This window comes from Eriocheir sinensis, unplaced genomic scaffold, assembly GCF_024679095.1.
Source record: "Eriocheir sinensis breed Jianghai 21 unplaced genomic scaffold, ASM2467909v1 Scaffold418, whole genome shotgun sequence".
In the NCBI taxonomy this organism is placed as follows: domain Eukaryota; kingdom Metazoa; phylum Arthropoda; class Malacostraca; order Decapoda; family Varunidae; genus Eriocheir; species Eriocheir sinensis.
Window position 1 is genome coordinate 185281 of NW_026111741.1, and position 12990 is coordinate 198270.

The 12990-nt window shown below is 43.7% G+C and overlaps 1 protein-coding gene across 1 annotated transcript; it reads left to right on the top strand.

Annotated features, from left to right (window-relative positions):
* The first annotated feature begins 5285 nt into the window (after positions 1-5285).
* Positions 5286-10279, top strand: LOC126992202 (fat-like cadherin-related tumor suppressor homolog). The gene is made up of 5 exons (XM_050850860.1): positions 5286-5426; positions 6816-6977; positions 9190-9446; positions 9753-9887; positions 9989-10279. Exons 1-5 carry the CDS (start codon positions 5333-5335, stop codon positions 10262-10264), a joined length of 924 nt encoding a protein of 307 aa, XP_050706817.1. The 5' UTR covers positions 5286-5332; the 3' UTR covers positions 10265-10279.
* Positions 10280-12990: the final 2711 nt, after the last annotated feature.

The following is a 12990-nucleotide window of genomic DNA, read 5'->3' on the forward strand; positions in this document are numbered from 1 at the left end:
CAGGACAGCCACTCCTGCCGCGTGTCGGCCGAGGGGCCCAGCCCGGCCATGTGGTCACCTCCGGTGTCTGCCACTGACCCAGACGCTGGTCAGGTCCCACGCCGCTCAGTTATACCCATTCACTCCAGGAGACGGAGACGCCATCTTCAAAAATGGATCAGCTGACTGGTAAAGGTTCATGTAATAATGTATAGTATTGACTAGACTTAAACCTTCAACAATGGCCATCGTTTATTTAATCAACCCGGCTCGAGTCCGGCACAGACGGTCATCATTCATTTATAATCAGACTCTTTCGCGCCACTTCAATTTAAACCATCATTCATTTTCTTCAGACTCTTTCGCGCTACTAATTTAAACCATCATTCATTTAATCCAGACTCTTTCAGCGCTACTAATTTAAACGTCATTCATTTCATCAGACTCTTTCGCGCCACTAATTTAAACCATCATTCATTTCTTCAGACTCTTTCGCGCTACTGGAATTTAAACCATCATTCCATTTCATCGAACTCTTTCGCGCTACCCCTAATTTAAACCATCATTCATTTAATCAGACTCTTTCGCGCCACTAATTTGAATGTTTTAGATCAAATTTGGCGGGTTCTATGTTTTGCCGAAAGGTGTCTTGACATAACTATCTGACCCTCGTAGTTTTGAGGAAATAAGATCATTAGTCCTCACTGAGAAGCCCTGGAACCGTAAGATAAAAAGAAAACACTGGGAAACACAGGACAGGATAGAGAGTGAAGATCATTCTGAGTACAAGGATAACAGTGACGAAAACATTGTGAGTAGTGACAGGCAGGCGTTACCCGCTCATCGACATACTTGTACTTAATTGCACTATAAGATGTAAATAAAATAAAAAATAGTGAAAGCATGCAGTAGTATGAGGAGTGACCTAGAGAGTGATGGGTATTTATTTCATTATCTGTGCACTCCTAGCAACAAGTGCTCCAGCGTGACTATTACACAACGTGTCGCAATTTGGATTTCACCGCTGTCTGGGGAATTTAAGACCCTTTCATACAATGTGAATAAACAAACAAAATAGCAGCTGTTTTTTTACCCATCCAGGGACCATTTTAGTGAAACAATACCGTCGTTTAAGGGTTAAGGCTTGAAGTTTGGAGAAAATTTTAGACATTGCAGGGGATGCGTTGGAAGAAAAGCCGTTGTTTGATGAAGGGTTGAAAGGCACGATTGTTTGCTCACTGCAATGACCAGAGTGGTGCAGGAGATGGAATGTGTTGGCTTGAGAATGGTGAATTTTAACTATTGAAGGTGGATTTTTTTTTCCCCAGGTGTGTTGACGGTGACGGCCCCACACAAGCTCAGGACATGGCCTCCCTACCTGAACCTGTCTATGAGTGACGGGGTGCACGCGGCCTTCACCATGCCACGTCTGGGCTGGCCTCCAACCACCACGCGCCGAGTAACCTTTTAGTATGGTCTTTGGGTACAAATGCTGTGATGGCCAAGAAATGTTTGAGCTCTTGATGGCCGTGTTTAAGGCTGTGATGGCCGTGTTTAAGGCTGGTGGCGTGTTTAAGGCTGTGAGCCGTGTTTAGGCTGTGATGGATTTTGAGGCTGTGATGGCAATTTATGAAGCCGCTAACATAAACGTCATCTCTTTTTACGATATATGAGACAGTCAGAAAAGGTCAACCGAAAGTCTTTTTATATTAGGTTTACACCAGTCAGTTGGCATGAAAGCAGTGATAAAAGGACAGCAAGGAAGTATCACTGTGTGAGAACCAAAAGAGTTGAAAACACTCAATTATCGACAATTTACCACATTCCACCTAACCAACGATTTTGACGTGGTTCATGTTTTTCTGGTGATCAATGTAGTGAATTGCTGCGATTTTATACCACGTAGAACACTCCACTATCCACCACAGAGACAGAGAAAGACCTGGACTGTGTTACCAGGCTACCAATGAGCCAAATCCGTGCCAATCTCAGCAGACGGAGTTAGGTTATCACACCAGTCAGTCAGCATAGAAAATAATTATAAAAGACAGCGAGAGAAATATCAATATGGCATCGCTTCCCAAAGAGTCAATGCAGTCAGTTACATTTTGAAAACTGTTTCCTTTAAGTTTTCACAAGAGCAGTCAACATGAAAACAGTAAGAACAGATAGCAAAGGGGTATACTTCTTCTCAGTGTGGCCAGATTTAAGGAGGCCCAAGACAGTCCAACTATCTTCAGGAATTTCATATTGAAACACCACCATCTCCCTTGTTAGGCACTGATAGATAGACAGCATGTAGTATAATGAAAAAGCAACGCCAACCAAAGCCCTCAAGTAGCCCAGTCAGCCACAAACACCCCAGACCTTACCCTAGGCATTATAGCAGGAAATGAGCACTATCTTTGAGACATACTACAACATTGCAATGCCTATCATATATCCTATTCCCTGCAAACAGTGCCACCATACAACCTCCTGTCTGTTTATACTCCTTAAGGTTTATGCACTCCCTACAGACTTACCTGGAGAAATTCTTCTCAACCTTCTCATCCAACCATTTGGAACTATATTTGCGTACCTACCAAGCAGTGCCGTACAACCTCAGTGTCTGTTTCTCCTCAGGTTTAATCGCACTCTAAATCTTGTGGCGGAAGAAACTCTGTCCTTAACCTTCTCATCAACCATTGGAACACACTACATTGCACTACCTACCACATCCTGCCAAACAGTGCCATACAACCTCAGTCTCTGTTTATACTCCTCATGTTTAATCGCACTCTTTACTAATATTAAATGGTGGAAGACTCTACTCATTAACCTCATCATCAACCATTGGAACACACTAAATACACATCCTACCAAGCAGTGCCGCACAACCTCAGTGTCCATATATCCTCCTCAGTTTAATCACCTATAGAAGACTACATGGAGAAAAACTCTTCTCCTCAACCCCTTCTCATCAACCATTTTGAACACACTACATCCTTTTCTTTTACACATCTATCTAGCGATCCCCATACAACCTCAGTGTCTGTTAATGCTCCTTGGTTTAATCACTCTTTGAGAATGCTTACCATGGAGGAAAACTCTTCTCGTAACCTGCTCATCAACCACTGAGACACACTACATTGCACTATTATCATATCCTTACAACCTCAGTGTCTGTTTACATTTCCCTCAGGTTTAATCGCACTCTATATGAAGCTTACGTGGAGGAGAAATTCATCTCCTGGCCAGCTAGTCATCAACCTGGTGGCCACCCAGGCCCATCTGATGCCTGGGACCTGGGCAAGCTGCAGTACACCATCCTGCACCAGTCTTCAGAGGAGCCTTCACCGTGGATTAAAGAAGGTGAGAGAGACATTGGTTGGTATTCTTTGACAATTTCATTTCTCCATCCTTCTTCCTAAGGTCAAAGGGGATCAATCAGGTTCTAATATGAGGTGTTTCTTTGGGTTCATGGTACAGAAGAAGGGTCAGACTAACAGGGTCTTAAAACTACCCCTAAATGCGCAAAACTCTACGAAAGCCTTGTCAAATATGTGAACTTGGGAGACAAATGTTTAATATGCAGCCCATTGAACTTGTATATATACTTTTGAATTTTAGGTTCCTGCAGTAAGAGATTTCATTTGAAGAAGGTTTGATGTATGAATATTTGTTATTTCATGATATTAGTAGGGTAAGTGGGAGGAAGTAGTAGTAGTCTTAGTAGTAACAGTAATGGTAGCAATAAAAGGTTAAGGAGATAAAAAAAAATGGAAATATGCTGCTCTTCCAGTCATATTTTATTGAGATTTTCCCTGAGACAGCATTACGTAAACGTATATTTACCTACATTTTAAACCTCAAAGACACATCATAGAGCATACTGTTGTGAGGCTTTGAATAGAAAATACCTAAAGCTTACCTAACCCTAACAAAACGCCGATGATTACCAAACAAGTACCATATGTCTTGACTCGGAAAAATCATATGCGTCACTTACTAATGAGACTTTCTATATGTAACTTGAGAATTGGCCTCTCTTTTGGCCACTCTTTACTTTTATCTTTTTAGGGCAGCATTTGGCAGGCTTTTTTGCTCTCTTTTCTTTTATACCCTTCAATGCTTCCTTTCCTGTAAAAAAAAAAAAAGTGACCTCCATCTTTGCAATTTATACCATACAAACTTCACCCCTTCCCAGGCAACCTATACACTGAGACACCTCTGGATCAGGAGTCCCTGCCCATGCACAGCCTCAAGGTGTCTGTGATGGACGAGGGGCCGGAGCCAGCTCACAGCAGTGCAGTGGCATGACCCGATTGTGACAGGAACGACAACCCTGATCTTCATGTTGCCAGGTATCAGGCAAACATCAACACTGACGTGGCTCCCAGGACCAACCATTCTCAAGGTGGGGAACACTGGGCAGGAGGGACAAACCCCGTTATACTATTGCCGACTCTGGACCATGACAGCTGAGCTTTTGGGCCCCGTTCACACTGTGCCGACTCTGGACCATGACAACTGAGTGACACCAGCCCCGCTCACTGTGCCGACTCCTGGATACATGACAACTGGTGACTGGGCCCCGCTCTTTCATGCCGACTCTAGACCACTGACAACTGGGGACTTTAAGCCCCCTCACAGTGTGCCAACTCTGGACCATGACAACTGAGTGACTTTAAGCCCGCTCACACTGTGCCGACTCTGGACCATGACAACTGGGTGACCCAAAGCCCGCGCTCACACTCTCCCGACTCAGCATCTGGCGATCATTCCTAGACCTCTCCATCACAGTTAGAGGCCAGTGACATGAATGAAGGAGTTAACAGTGAGAATAGTTTGAGAATACATGCAGTGGTTCAGATTACCCTTGCAACTATAGATATTGTTTATTATGCTTCCTCCATACTCACCATCACAGTTAAAGAGGCCAGTGACACAGATGAAGGAGTTAACAGTGAAAATAGTTTGAGAATACATGCAGTGGTTCCAGATTACCCTTACCCAGCTATAGATCTCATTTGCCCTTTCTCCATGCTCACCATCACAGTTAAAGGGCCAGTGACACCAGATGAAGGAGTTAACAGTGAAAAATAGTTTGAGAATACATGCAGTGGTTTCAGATTACCCTTACCTACTTATAGATCTTGTTTGTTATACCTCCTCCATGCTCACCATCACAGTTAGAGGCCAGTGATGCAGATGGAGTTAACAGTGAAGAATAGTTTGAGAATACGTGCAGTGGTTCCAGATTACCCTTACCCAGCTATAGATCTCATTTGTTATACTTTCTCCATGCTTGCCATCACAGGTCGAGGCCAGTGACGCAGATGAAGGGGCAAACAGTGAAGTGAGGTACCGCATGTATGAAGCCAACAGTTCTGAGGCGCTGGAGCTCTTCTCGGTCAACCCCACCACCGGCGAGGTCACCGTGGCACAGACCATCCACAGCCGAGGTAATTCATCCACTTACTCACGGTCATAGGTGAAGAGTCGGAGTTGAGTCACCAGAGTCAAACCTGAGTCTTAATATTTCCCTAACTTGTTCATTTTCCATTTCTATTTTCTCAGTCATCATTTTTCTTTGTAACAGTTTGTATGTCAGTCTTCTGAGTCTTATTATTTCTCTAACGTGTTCATTTTCTATCTCCATTTCCTCTGTGTTATCAGTTTCCTTTGTAACATTTAGTATTTCCTGCTGCCTCAAAACATTTCCTCCAACAACCTAAGGACCATATTTTTATACATTTCAGTGCCCAAGCTCACATACTTGACTAGGCTTTCGTAGGATTCCTAGGTGTTTCCATGGATACTAGTGGTAGATTGATGAAGCTTTTATAACGTGGACCTACAAAGCTACTCATTAGAATCCAATTAACCCGTCCGCTGCAATTGGCACGGATTTGGCTTTCACTGGTAGCCTGGTAGCATATACTCCCTGTGGGTAGTAGAGTGTTTGTTTCCCATGTGGTATTGGTATGCTGGATATCCCCTCCCAAGGTGCATTACTTTACATTTTTCTTCATTGAATTGTAGCAGCCACTTTTTGTTCCATTCCTGTAGCTTGGTGATGTCTTCTGGTAGGAAATCTGCAGTCAAGGGGTTACCCTGGTAGCAGCGACGGGACAAATTTCTGGCTTTACCGTGTAGCAGCGATGGGCCAAATTTGTGCCATGATATAAACCCCCCAAAAATAGATGATACATAAACTGATCACAAATGCATTGATATATGTTATGAAATGGTTTGTGTGAGAGATGATTTTTTCTCAATTTTCTCGCTTAGAGGGACCAATAAGAAACATGATCCCCTGCTTCCAGGTTAATCTTTCTCAGCCTTTGGAAATACCTGATGTGAGAGTCAGAAGTGTATAATACTGATCTGAGGCGCCTTACACTTCCTGCTGTCTGCTAATGCTCTGCCAGGCTGTGTCATATTCGTGCACAAGTACTACATCTACCTCTTTAAAATTACACATGCTTTCTTTATATTCTTTACTGATGCGGGTCCGGAGCGTGTCTGGGTTAGGATAGTTACTACAGCGAGCATTTTTATATCTTGAGCCGTCTGCTTTACTGTAAAGAAATTGAGCTTGGATGCACAAGTGAGTAGCGGGCTTTTTTTTTTTTTTTTTTTTTTTTTTCCTTGTACTGCTTTCTCTACTGTAAAAAAAAAATAGGTCCACAAATAGCAGTAAACTTTCATATTTTTTGTAATTTTTTTTTTTTTTTTTTTTTTTCTCCTTTACTCTAAAAAGTGTGAGTTTGGATGCACAAGTGATTATCGTATATAGAGAGACTGTTCCATTAGTTCCATAAGTATCAGTGAACTCCCAAATGTTACAGAAAATGAGGTGTACCAGTTTTTCATCCGTGGCGAGGACAGCGGCTCCCCCCAGCACCACTCCGACGTGCCCGTCACCATCTTCCTGCTGCCCCCTCATGAGAACCCCCCGCACTGCGCCAGGAAGTATGCACAGTTCTTCATCAGGGAGGACGCCCCCATCGGTGAGCACCCACAGCTATCAGTAATATGACACACACACACACACACACACACACACATAAAAAATAAGATAAAAAAGTCACTTAAAATGGGTAAAATGCATATTATTTAAGAAAATACAAGGAAACAATATGCAGATCACTTCACACACACACACACACACACACACACACACACACACACACACACACACATAATAAATAAGATAAACTTAAAAAGTCACTGGTAAAATGCATATTATTTAAGAAAATACAAGGAAGGAAACAATATGCAGATCACTTGGCACACACACACACACACACACACACACACACACACACACACACACACACACACACACACACACACACACACAGGCATTTGATAAGAGACTGATGTCGAAATTAGAAAATAGAGAAGGATTGGGAGAAAAATGACTATGGATGAAAAATTACCTGACAAACAAAGAAATGAGAACCGTGTTGAAAGGTGAGATATCAGAATGGAGAACGGTCACAAGTGACGTTCCACAAGGGTCAGTGTTAGCGAATATTATGTTTTTAATACTTATAGATGATATGCCAGAAAAAGTAAAGAGTTACAAGGGTATGTTTGCAGATGACGCCAAACTGCTTAGAAAAATAAGAGATGATGATGATGATTGTAATAAACTACAGGAAGATTCCAATGAGATACATGAATGGAGTAAAAAATGGGAAATGAAGTTCAATGAAAAGAATTGTCACACAATGAAAATGGGCAAGAGTAAAAATAGAGCAAGTGGAGTGTGTAGGATGGGAGGGACAATCATCGATACAGTGAAGGAAGAAAAAGACTTAGGAATTATAATACAAGATACACTAACATTTGAGAAGCACATAAATAAGATATTTGGAGAAACATATATACCGTATTTCCCACCATATAAGACGCACCGACGTATAAGACACCTATAATTTGGCAAGATATATTAAAAAAAAAAAAATAATAATTCCCTGAACTTAATGTGTGTGCAGTATTACATTTGGCCACCTTACTTACAATTATGACTATGATACCGTATGTTGCTTTGTGTCCATCTCTGTGTTCAAAGTGTTCCACTGTTGGGTGAAGAATTACAGTGCTCTTACCCCGAGCAGCTGTGACTTTGAAATGGTAAACAAAAGGGTTGGTTGGTAAATTCACTCACTGCACAGTGTGCAGGCGGTAACTTTCATTGTGCTACTGAAGGAACTAATCACACGGGGATGCTACGTTCGATGGGCCATCTTGGTCTTGATCTTGACTTTCAGGGACTGTATACCTACTTTCAAGTAGAAATAGATGTTGATTAACCCCTTAATGACGATGATGCCGCTGGCATCATATAGTTCTATCAGACATGGGCAACGAGCATGACGCCAGCGCTGGAGAGTTAGAAGCTTTCCAAAATTTGAAGGGCGCGTGTAACTATAGGTCTCTGTCGATGCTGAGTGACTAACTGGCACCTCTTTTGTTCCTGCGATGTCCCCCACCACCATTCCGTGCAAAAAGTAGTCTACAGTTCCTGCCTACACATCATGGCATCTGTAGAGCAATTCTGTTCCCTCAGCCGTCCTTTTTTGGCGGAATTCCAGCTAAACGGTCTGTCCAAATAATAATCTGATTTCACAGTTGAATTATGCGGATGATTCTCTACAACTTTTATTCAATGAGATTCATTCCAGAATGAAAAAACTACAAAATTTGCAAAAATATTTTTCGAGTTTCACTGCAACTTTGGCTCTCCGTAGGCATTAAATTTCCGGGTCAAAGTGGAATGGAAGTGTTGGATAGAAATGATTTAATCGAGACTGAAGGGAGGAGGCAACTAAGAGGACACAGTAAGAAACTGAGAAAGAGGACTTGTTTGAAAGACCTAAAGAAGTTCAGTCTTCCATACAGGAGTGTGAATACATGGAATGGACTTAGCAAAGACGCTGTTGAAGCAAGCAGTGTCCATAAAATGAAGGAAATTCTGGACAAATATAGAGTGGGAGACAGGACTGACTGAGATTGAGCTCTGGCCATGTATACTACAAATAAGTAAATACAAATAGGTAAATACACACACAGACACATTACAGTACTGGGAAATCATACACTAATTTCCTCAGATAACACATACTAGCACACACATCACAATCTGCACCTCATAACATTCTGGCCCCAGCTAGCCACCTTCTGTATGCTCAAAGTCTTGCCTTGTGTTGGCAGGCAATGTGATCACGTCCCTGTGGATGGCGGGGCCACAGTCAGTGCAGTACCTGATCATGGTGGACGAGGGCATGAAGGCAGCCAGTGAGGAGAGGGAGTCTGGGGAGAGTTCAGGGCCCTTCACCGTGACCTCCACTGGCCTGGTGGTGGTGCACAGGGCCCTGGACCATGAGCAGCGACGCACACATCACATCAGCGTCACCAACCGTACACTGACCACGCCGCCCACGGTGGACTACATGACCATCTCTGTGGTGGTGAGTTTATGGCAGGAAGCAGCAAGTTTTGGTCTCTTGTCTGTATTGTTGATTAGGGTTTGGATTATGGGCTGAAATGAGGGTCAATGAAAGACGTTTTAATATATTGGTCTTGAACTGATTGGGTCTTGCTCTGGCATGACCAACAGGCGATGGATGTGAATGATGGCAGAGTGCATGAAGTTTTGATCTCTTATCCTTATGGTTGATTACGGTTTGGATTTTGGGCTGAAATGACAGTCAAAGAAAGACATTTTAATTTATGGATTTTGAATTGGTTGGGTCTTGTTCTGGAATGACCAACAGGTGATGGACGTGAATGACTGCCCTCCACGCTTCTCTGAGTCCAGCTACACAGCCCTGGTGGCCGAGAACAGCGAGGTGGGCGCCACCGTCACCATCCTCACGGCCACTGATGACGATGAAGGAAACCATGGCCAGGTAAATGTTGCCTGTGTCTCCATGTTATTTTCAGTCCATGAAAACATTCCCCAGAATAAATTATTAAATGTCTGCTCTGCTCTCTGCTCTTCCCTCCTCAGATCCAGTACAGCCTCGGCCCCGATGAAAGCGCTGTAGTGAAGTCAACTTTCCGCATTGATCCACACACTGGGACGCTGACCCTGGCGGCCCCGCTGGACCGCGAGACCATGGCCCAGTATTCCTTCACCGTCACTGCCACTGACGGGGGCCCCAAGCCTCTGTCCACCAGCACAAGAGTCACTGTACTGGTCAAGGACTACAACGACAACCCTCCAGTGTTCACCAGAGACACTTACGTCACTGCTGGTGAGGCACTACAAGGGTTTTGTAGATAAATGATTGACAGGAAATTGATTTTCTCTGTAATATGTCATTGGCTGTGAAGGTTTTATATATCTACATTGACAAATTAGTTTTGTTTGACGCCAGTGCCTGAGGACACCGCCACGGGCACGGCGGTGGTGGAGCTCAGCGTGACGGACGCCGACGAGTCTGTGGCCGAACTTGACTTCTTCATCACCGGCGGCGACCCTGACGGCCAATTCCTGGTGCACGCCTCAGGGTTGGTGGGTGGGAGGGATGGTGAGACACAACAACAATGGTGACCTGCCAACAACGAAACTGTTCTTTAATGAGAGAGTCACGTTGCTGTGGTCCATATTCCAGGTGTACGTGGCCGGTGAGCTGGACCGGGAGAGGCAGGCCGAGTACACCCTCACCGTCACCGTCACCGACGGGAAGTTTACGGCCAACACGACTGTTACTGTGACAGTCATCGACATCAACGGTTGGTGACAGTATAGTCTTGCCTGAGATGATAATGGATATTGTATGGTAATAGGTCATGAATTAAGTAAGCAGAGTGTCTAGCACTTCTGTGACTCACACTGGTGTGCTTCACGACAGACAACGGTCTGGTGTGCAAGGAGCCAATCTACCGTCGGGAGATCTCTGAGGATGCCACCCCAGGCACCCAGGTGGCCTCTGTTGTGTCCTGGGATGCCGATGAAGGCACTGCTGCCTGGAGCCGCTACATTCTCACCGGGGACAGCGCCCACCACTTCAGTATTGACCAGCTGAATGGCCACGTGGCCACAGCCACCCAGCTGGACAGAGAGGCACGGGACCACTACCAACTCACTGTAAGTATTCACACACACACACACACACACACACACAAAAAAAAAAAAAAAAGGGCTATCAGAAAGCTGGAAAGGATACAGATCAAATATGACGTATGAAGACAGATTGAAGGAGATGGACTTGACGACACTGGAACAAAGAAGGGAGAGAGATCTGATCATGCTGTAGGCTATAGGTTGGTAAATAAGTTTGATGAGGTGGATAGAGATGATATCTTCTTAACTGCGAGAATGCAGGGGCTGAGAGGACATAGGGAGAAACTTAATAAAGGAACCTGTTTGAGTGACTTAAAACAATTATAGTTTTCCACATAGAAGTGTTAACACCTGGAACAGTTTGCGGGGAGAAGTGGTGGAGGCGAACAGTGTCCAACAATTGAAGGGAAGGTTGGATAAATGTAGATATGGAGACGGGACTGTTAGAGCTTAGCTCGGGCCTGGTAGACTACAAATAGGTAAATACACACACACACACACACACATAGCAAGAAATTGAGAAAGGAGACTTGTTTGAAAGACATAAAGAAGTACAGTTTTCCATACTGAAGTGTGACTATATATATGAAAGGGACTAAACAAAGACATTGTTGAAGCGGGCAGTGTCCAAAAAATGAAGGAAACGTTGGACAAATATAGATTGGGAGACAGGACTATCCGAGCTTGAGTTCAGGCCCTGTACACTACAAATAGGTAAATACACACACAAACACACACTGGCCTTTCATGGCTCAGTAATAATAGTAATAACAATATTAATACTAGTTGTAGCCAGGTTAGGGTAATGGTGCCTATGATGAGCCCAAAACTCTGGGTGTGACTGTCCAGGTTGTGGTGGAGGACTGGGAGCACAAGGCCTGGCAGTGTGAGGTGGTGGTGGAGGTCCTGGTGACGGACACCAACGACAACCCCCCGTCCTTCTCCCTGGCCACCCACGCCGCCACCCTGCTGGAGGACGCGCCCGTCAACACCATCGTCCTCAAGACGTCTGCCACGGACCCTGACCTCGGTAAAGGTTTTGTTGTGGCAGGGGATCAGGTCTGGGTGATTCTTTTTTTTTTTTTTTTTTTTTTTACATCAAGGGAGGCAGCTCAAGGGCACAAATCTCACTCCCTTTTTCCTTGCTGTTCATGCCCCTCACAAAAGACACGGGTATTAGGGCTTTTATGCTGTTTTGTGAGGCTCATGATCAGTAATGTGTGATAATGATAATGAGAATATTAATGATCATAATAATTAGACTTGTGCACTCTCCGAGTGCACACCTCCGCCAAAGATCATCTTGAAAATTGGTATGGGCATCAACTGTGACCTTATGCATCATATGGAAGCATTTGTTTCGAAATTTGATGAAATTCTTTTTTTTTTTTTAACTCTGACCTAGGCAAACTTTTTGAGGTCAAAGGTCAAGGTCAAGGCCATGCAAGGTGCATCATATGGAAGCATTTGTTTTGAAATTTGATTTTTTTTTTCTTTTGGAAACTGACCTTGAGCAAATTTTTTGAGGTCAAGGTCAAAGGTCAAGATCAAGGCCATTCAAGGTGCGTCTTTCCATGCGCTAAAATATGAACCAAGTCTGAAGTCTGTGATGAGGAGAACTGTTAAGTTATGGCCAAAAATATGTAAATCTGACGTTTTGTGCGACCTTGACCTTGACCTTTGACATAAAAAAATTAATGGGTTCTATTCTGGATGGACACGAAGCTTCCCTGAAAAATTGGGTGAAATATCCACAAAATTGTGCACAGGAGACTGTGACCTTGACCATGACCTTTGACAAAAAATTTAATGGTTTCTATTCTGGATGGACACAAAACTTCCCTGAAAAATTGGTTGAGATATCCACAAAATTGTGCACAGGAGACTGCTCACAAACAAACGAACAAATAAACATACCGACCGGACCGAAAGTATAACCTCCT

What these genes read in the sequence shown, in the direction of transcription:
- LOC126992202 (XM_050850860.1), top strand. Translation starts at nt 5,333, where the DNA reads ATGTATGAAGCCAACAGTTCTGAGGCGCTGGAGCTCTTCTCGGTCAAC. An exon ending in ACAGACCATCCACAGCCGAG is followed by an intron (nt 5,427 to 6,815) that starts GTAATTCATCCA and finishes CAAATGTTACAG; the next exon opens with AAAATGAGGTGTACCAGTTT. An exon ending in ATGAAGGAAACCATGGCCAG is followed by an intron (nt 9,888 to 9,988) that starts GTAAATGTTGCC and finishes TTCCCTCCTCAG; the next exon opens with ATCCAGTACAGCCTCGGCCC.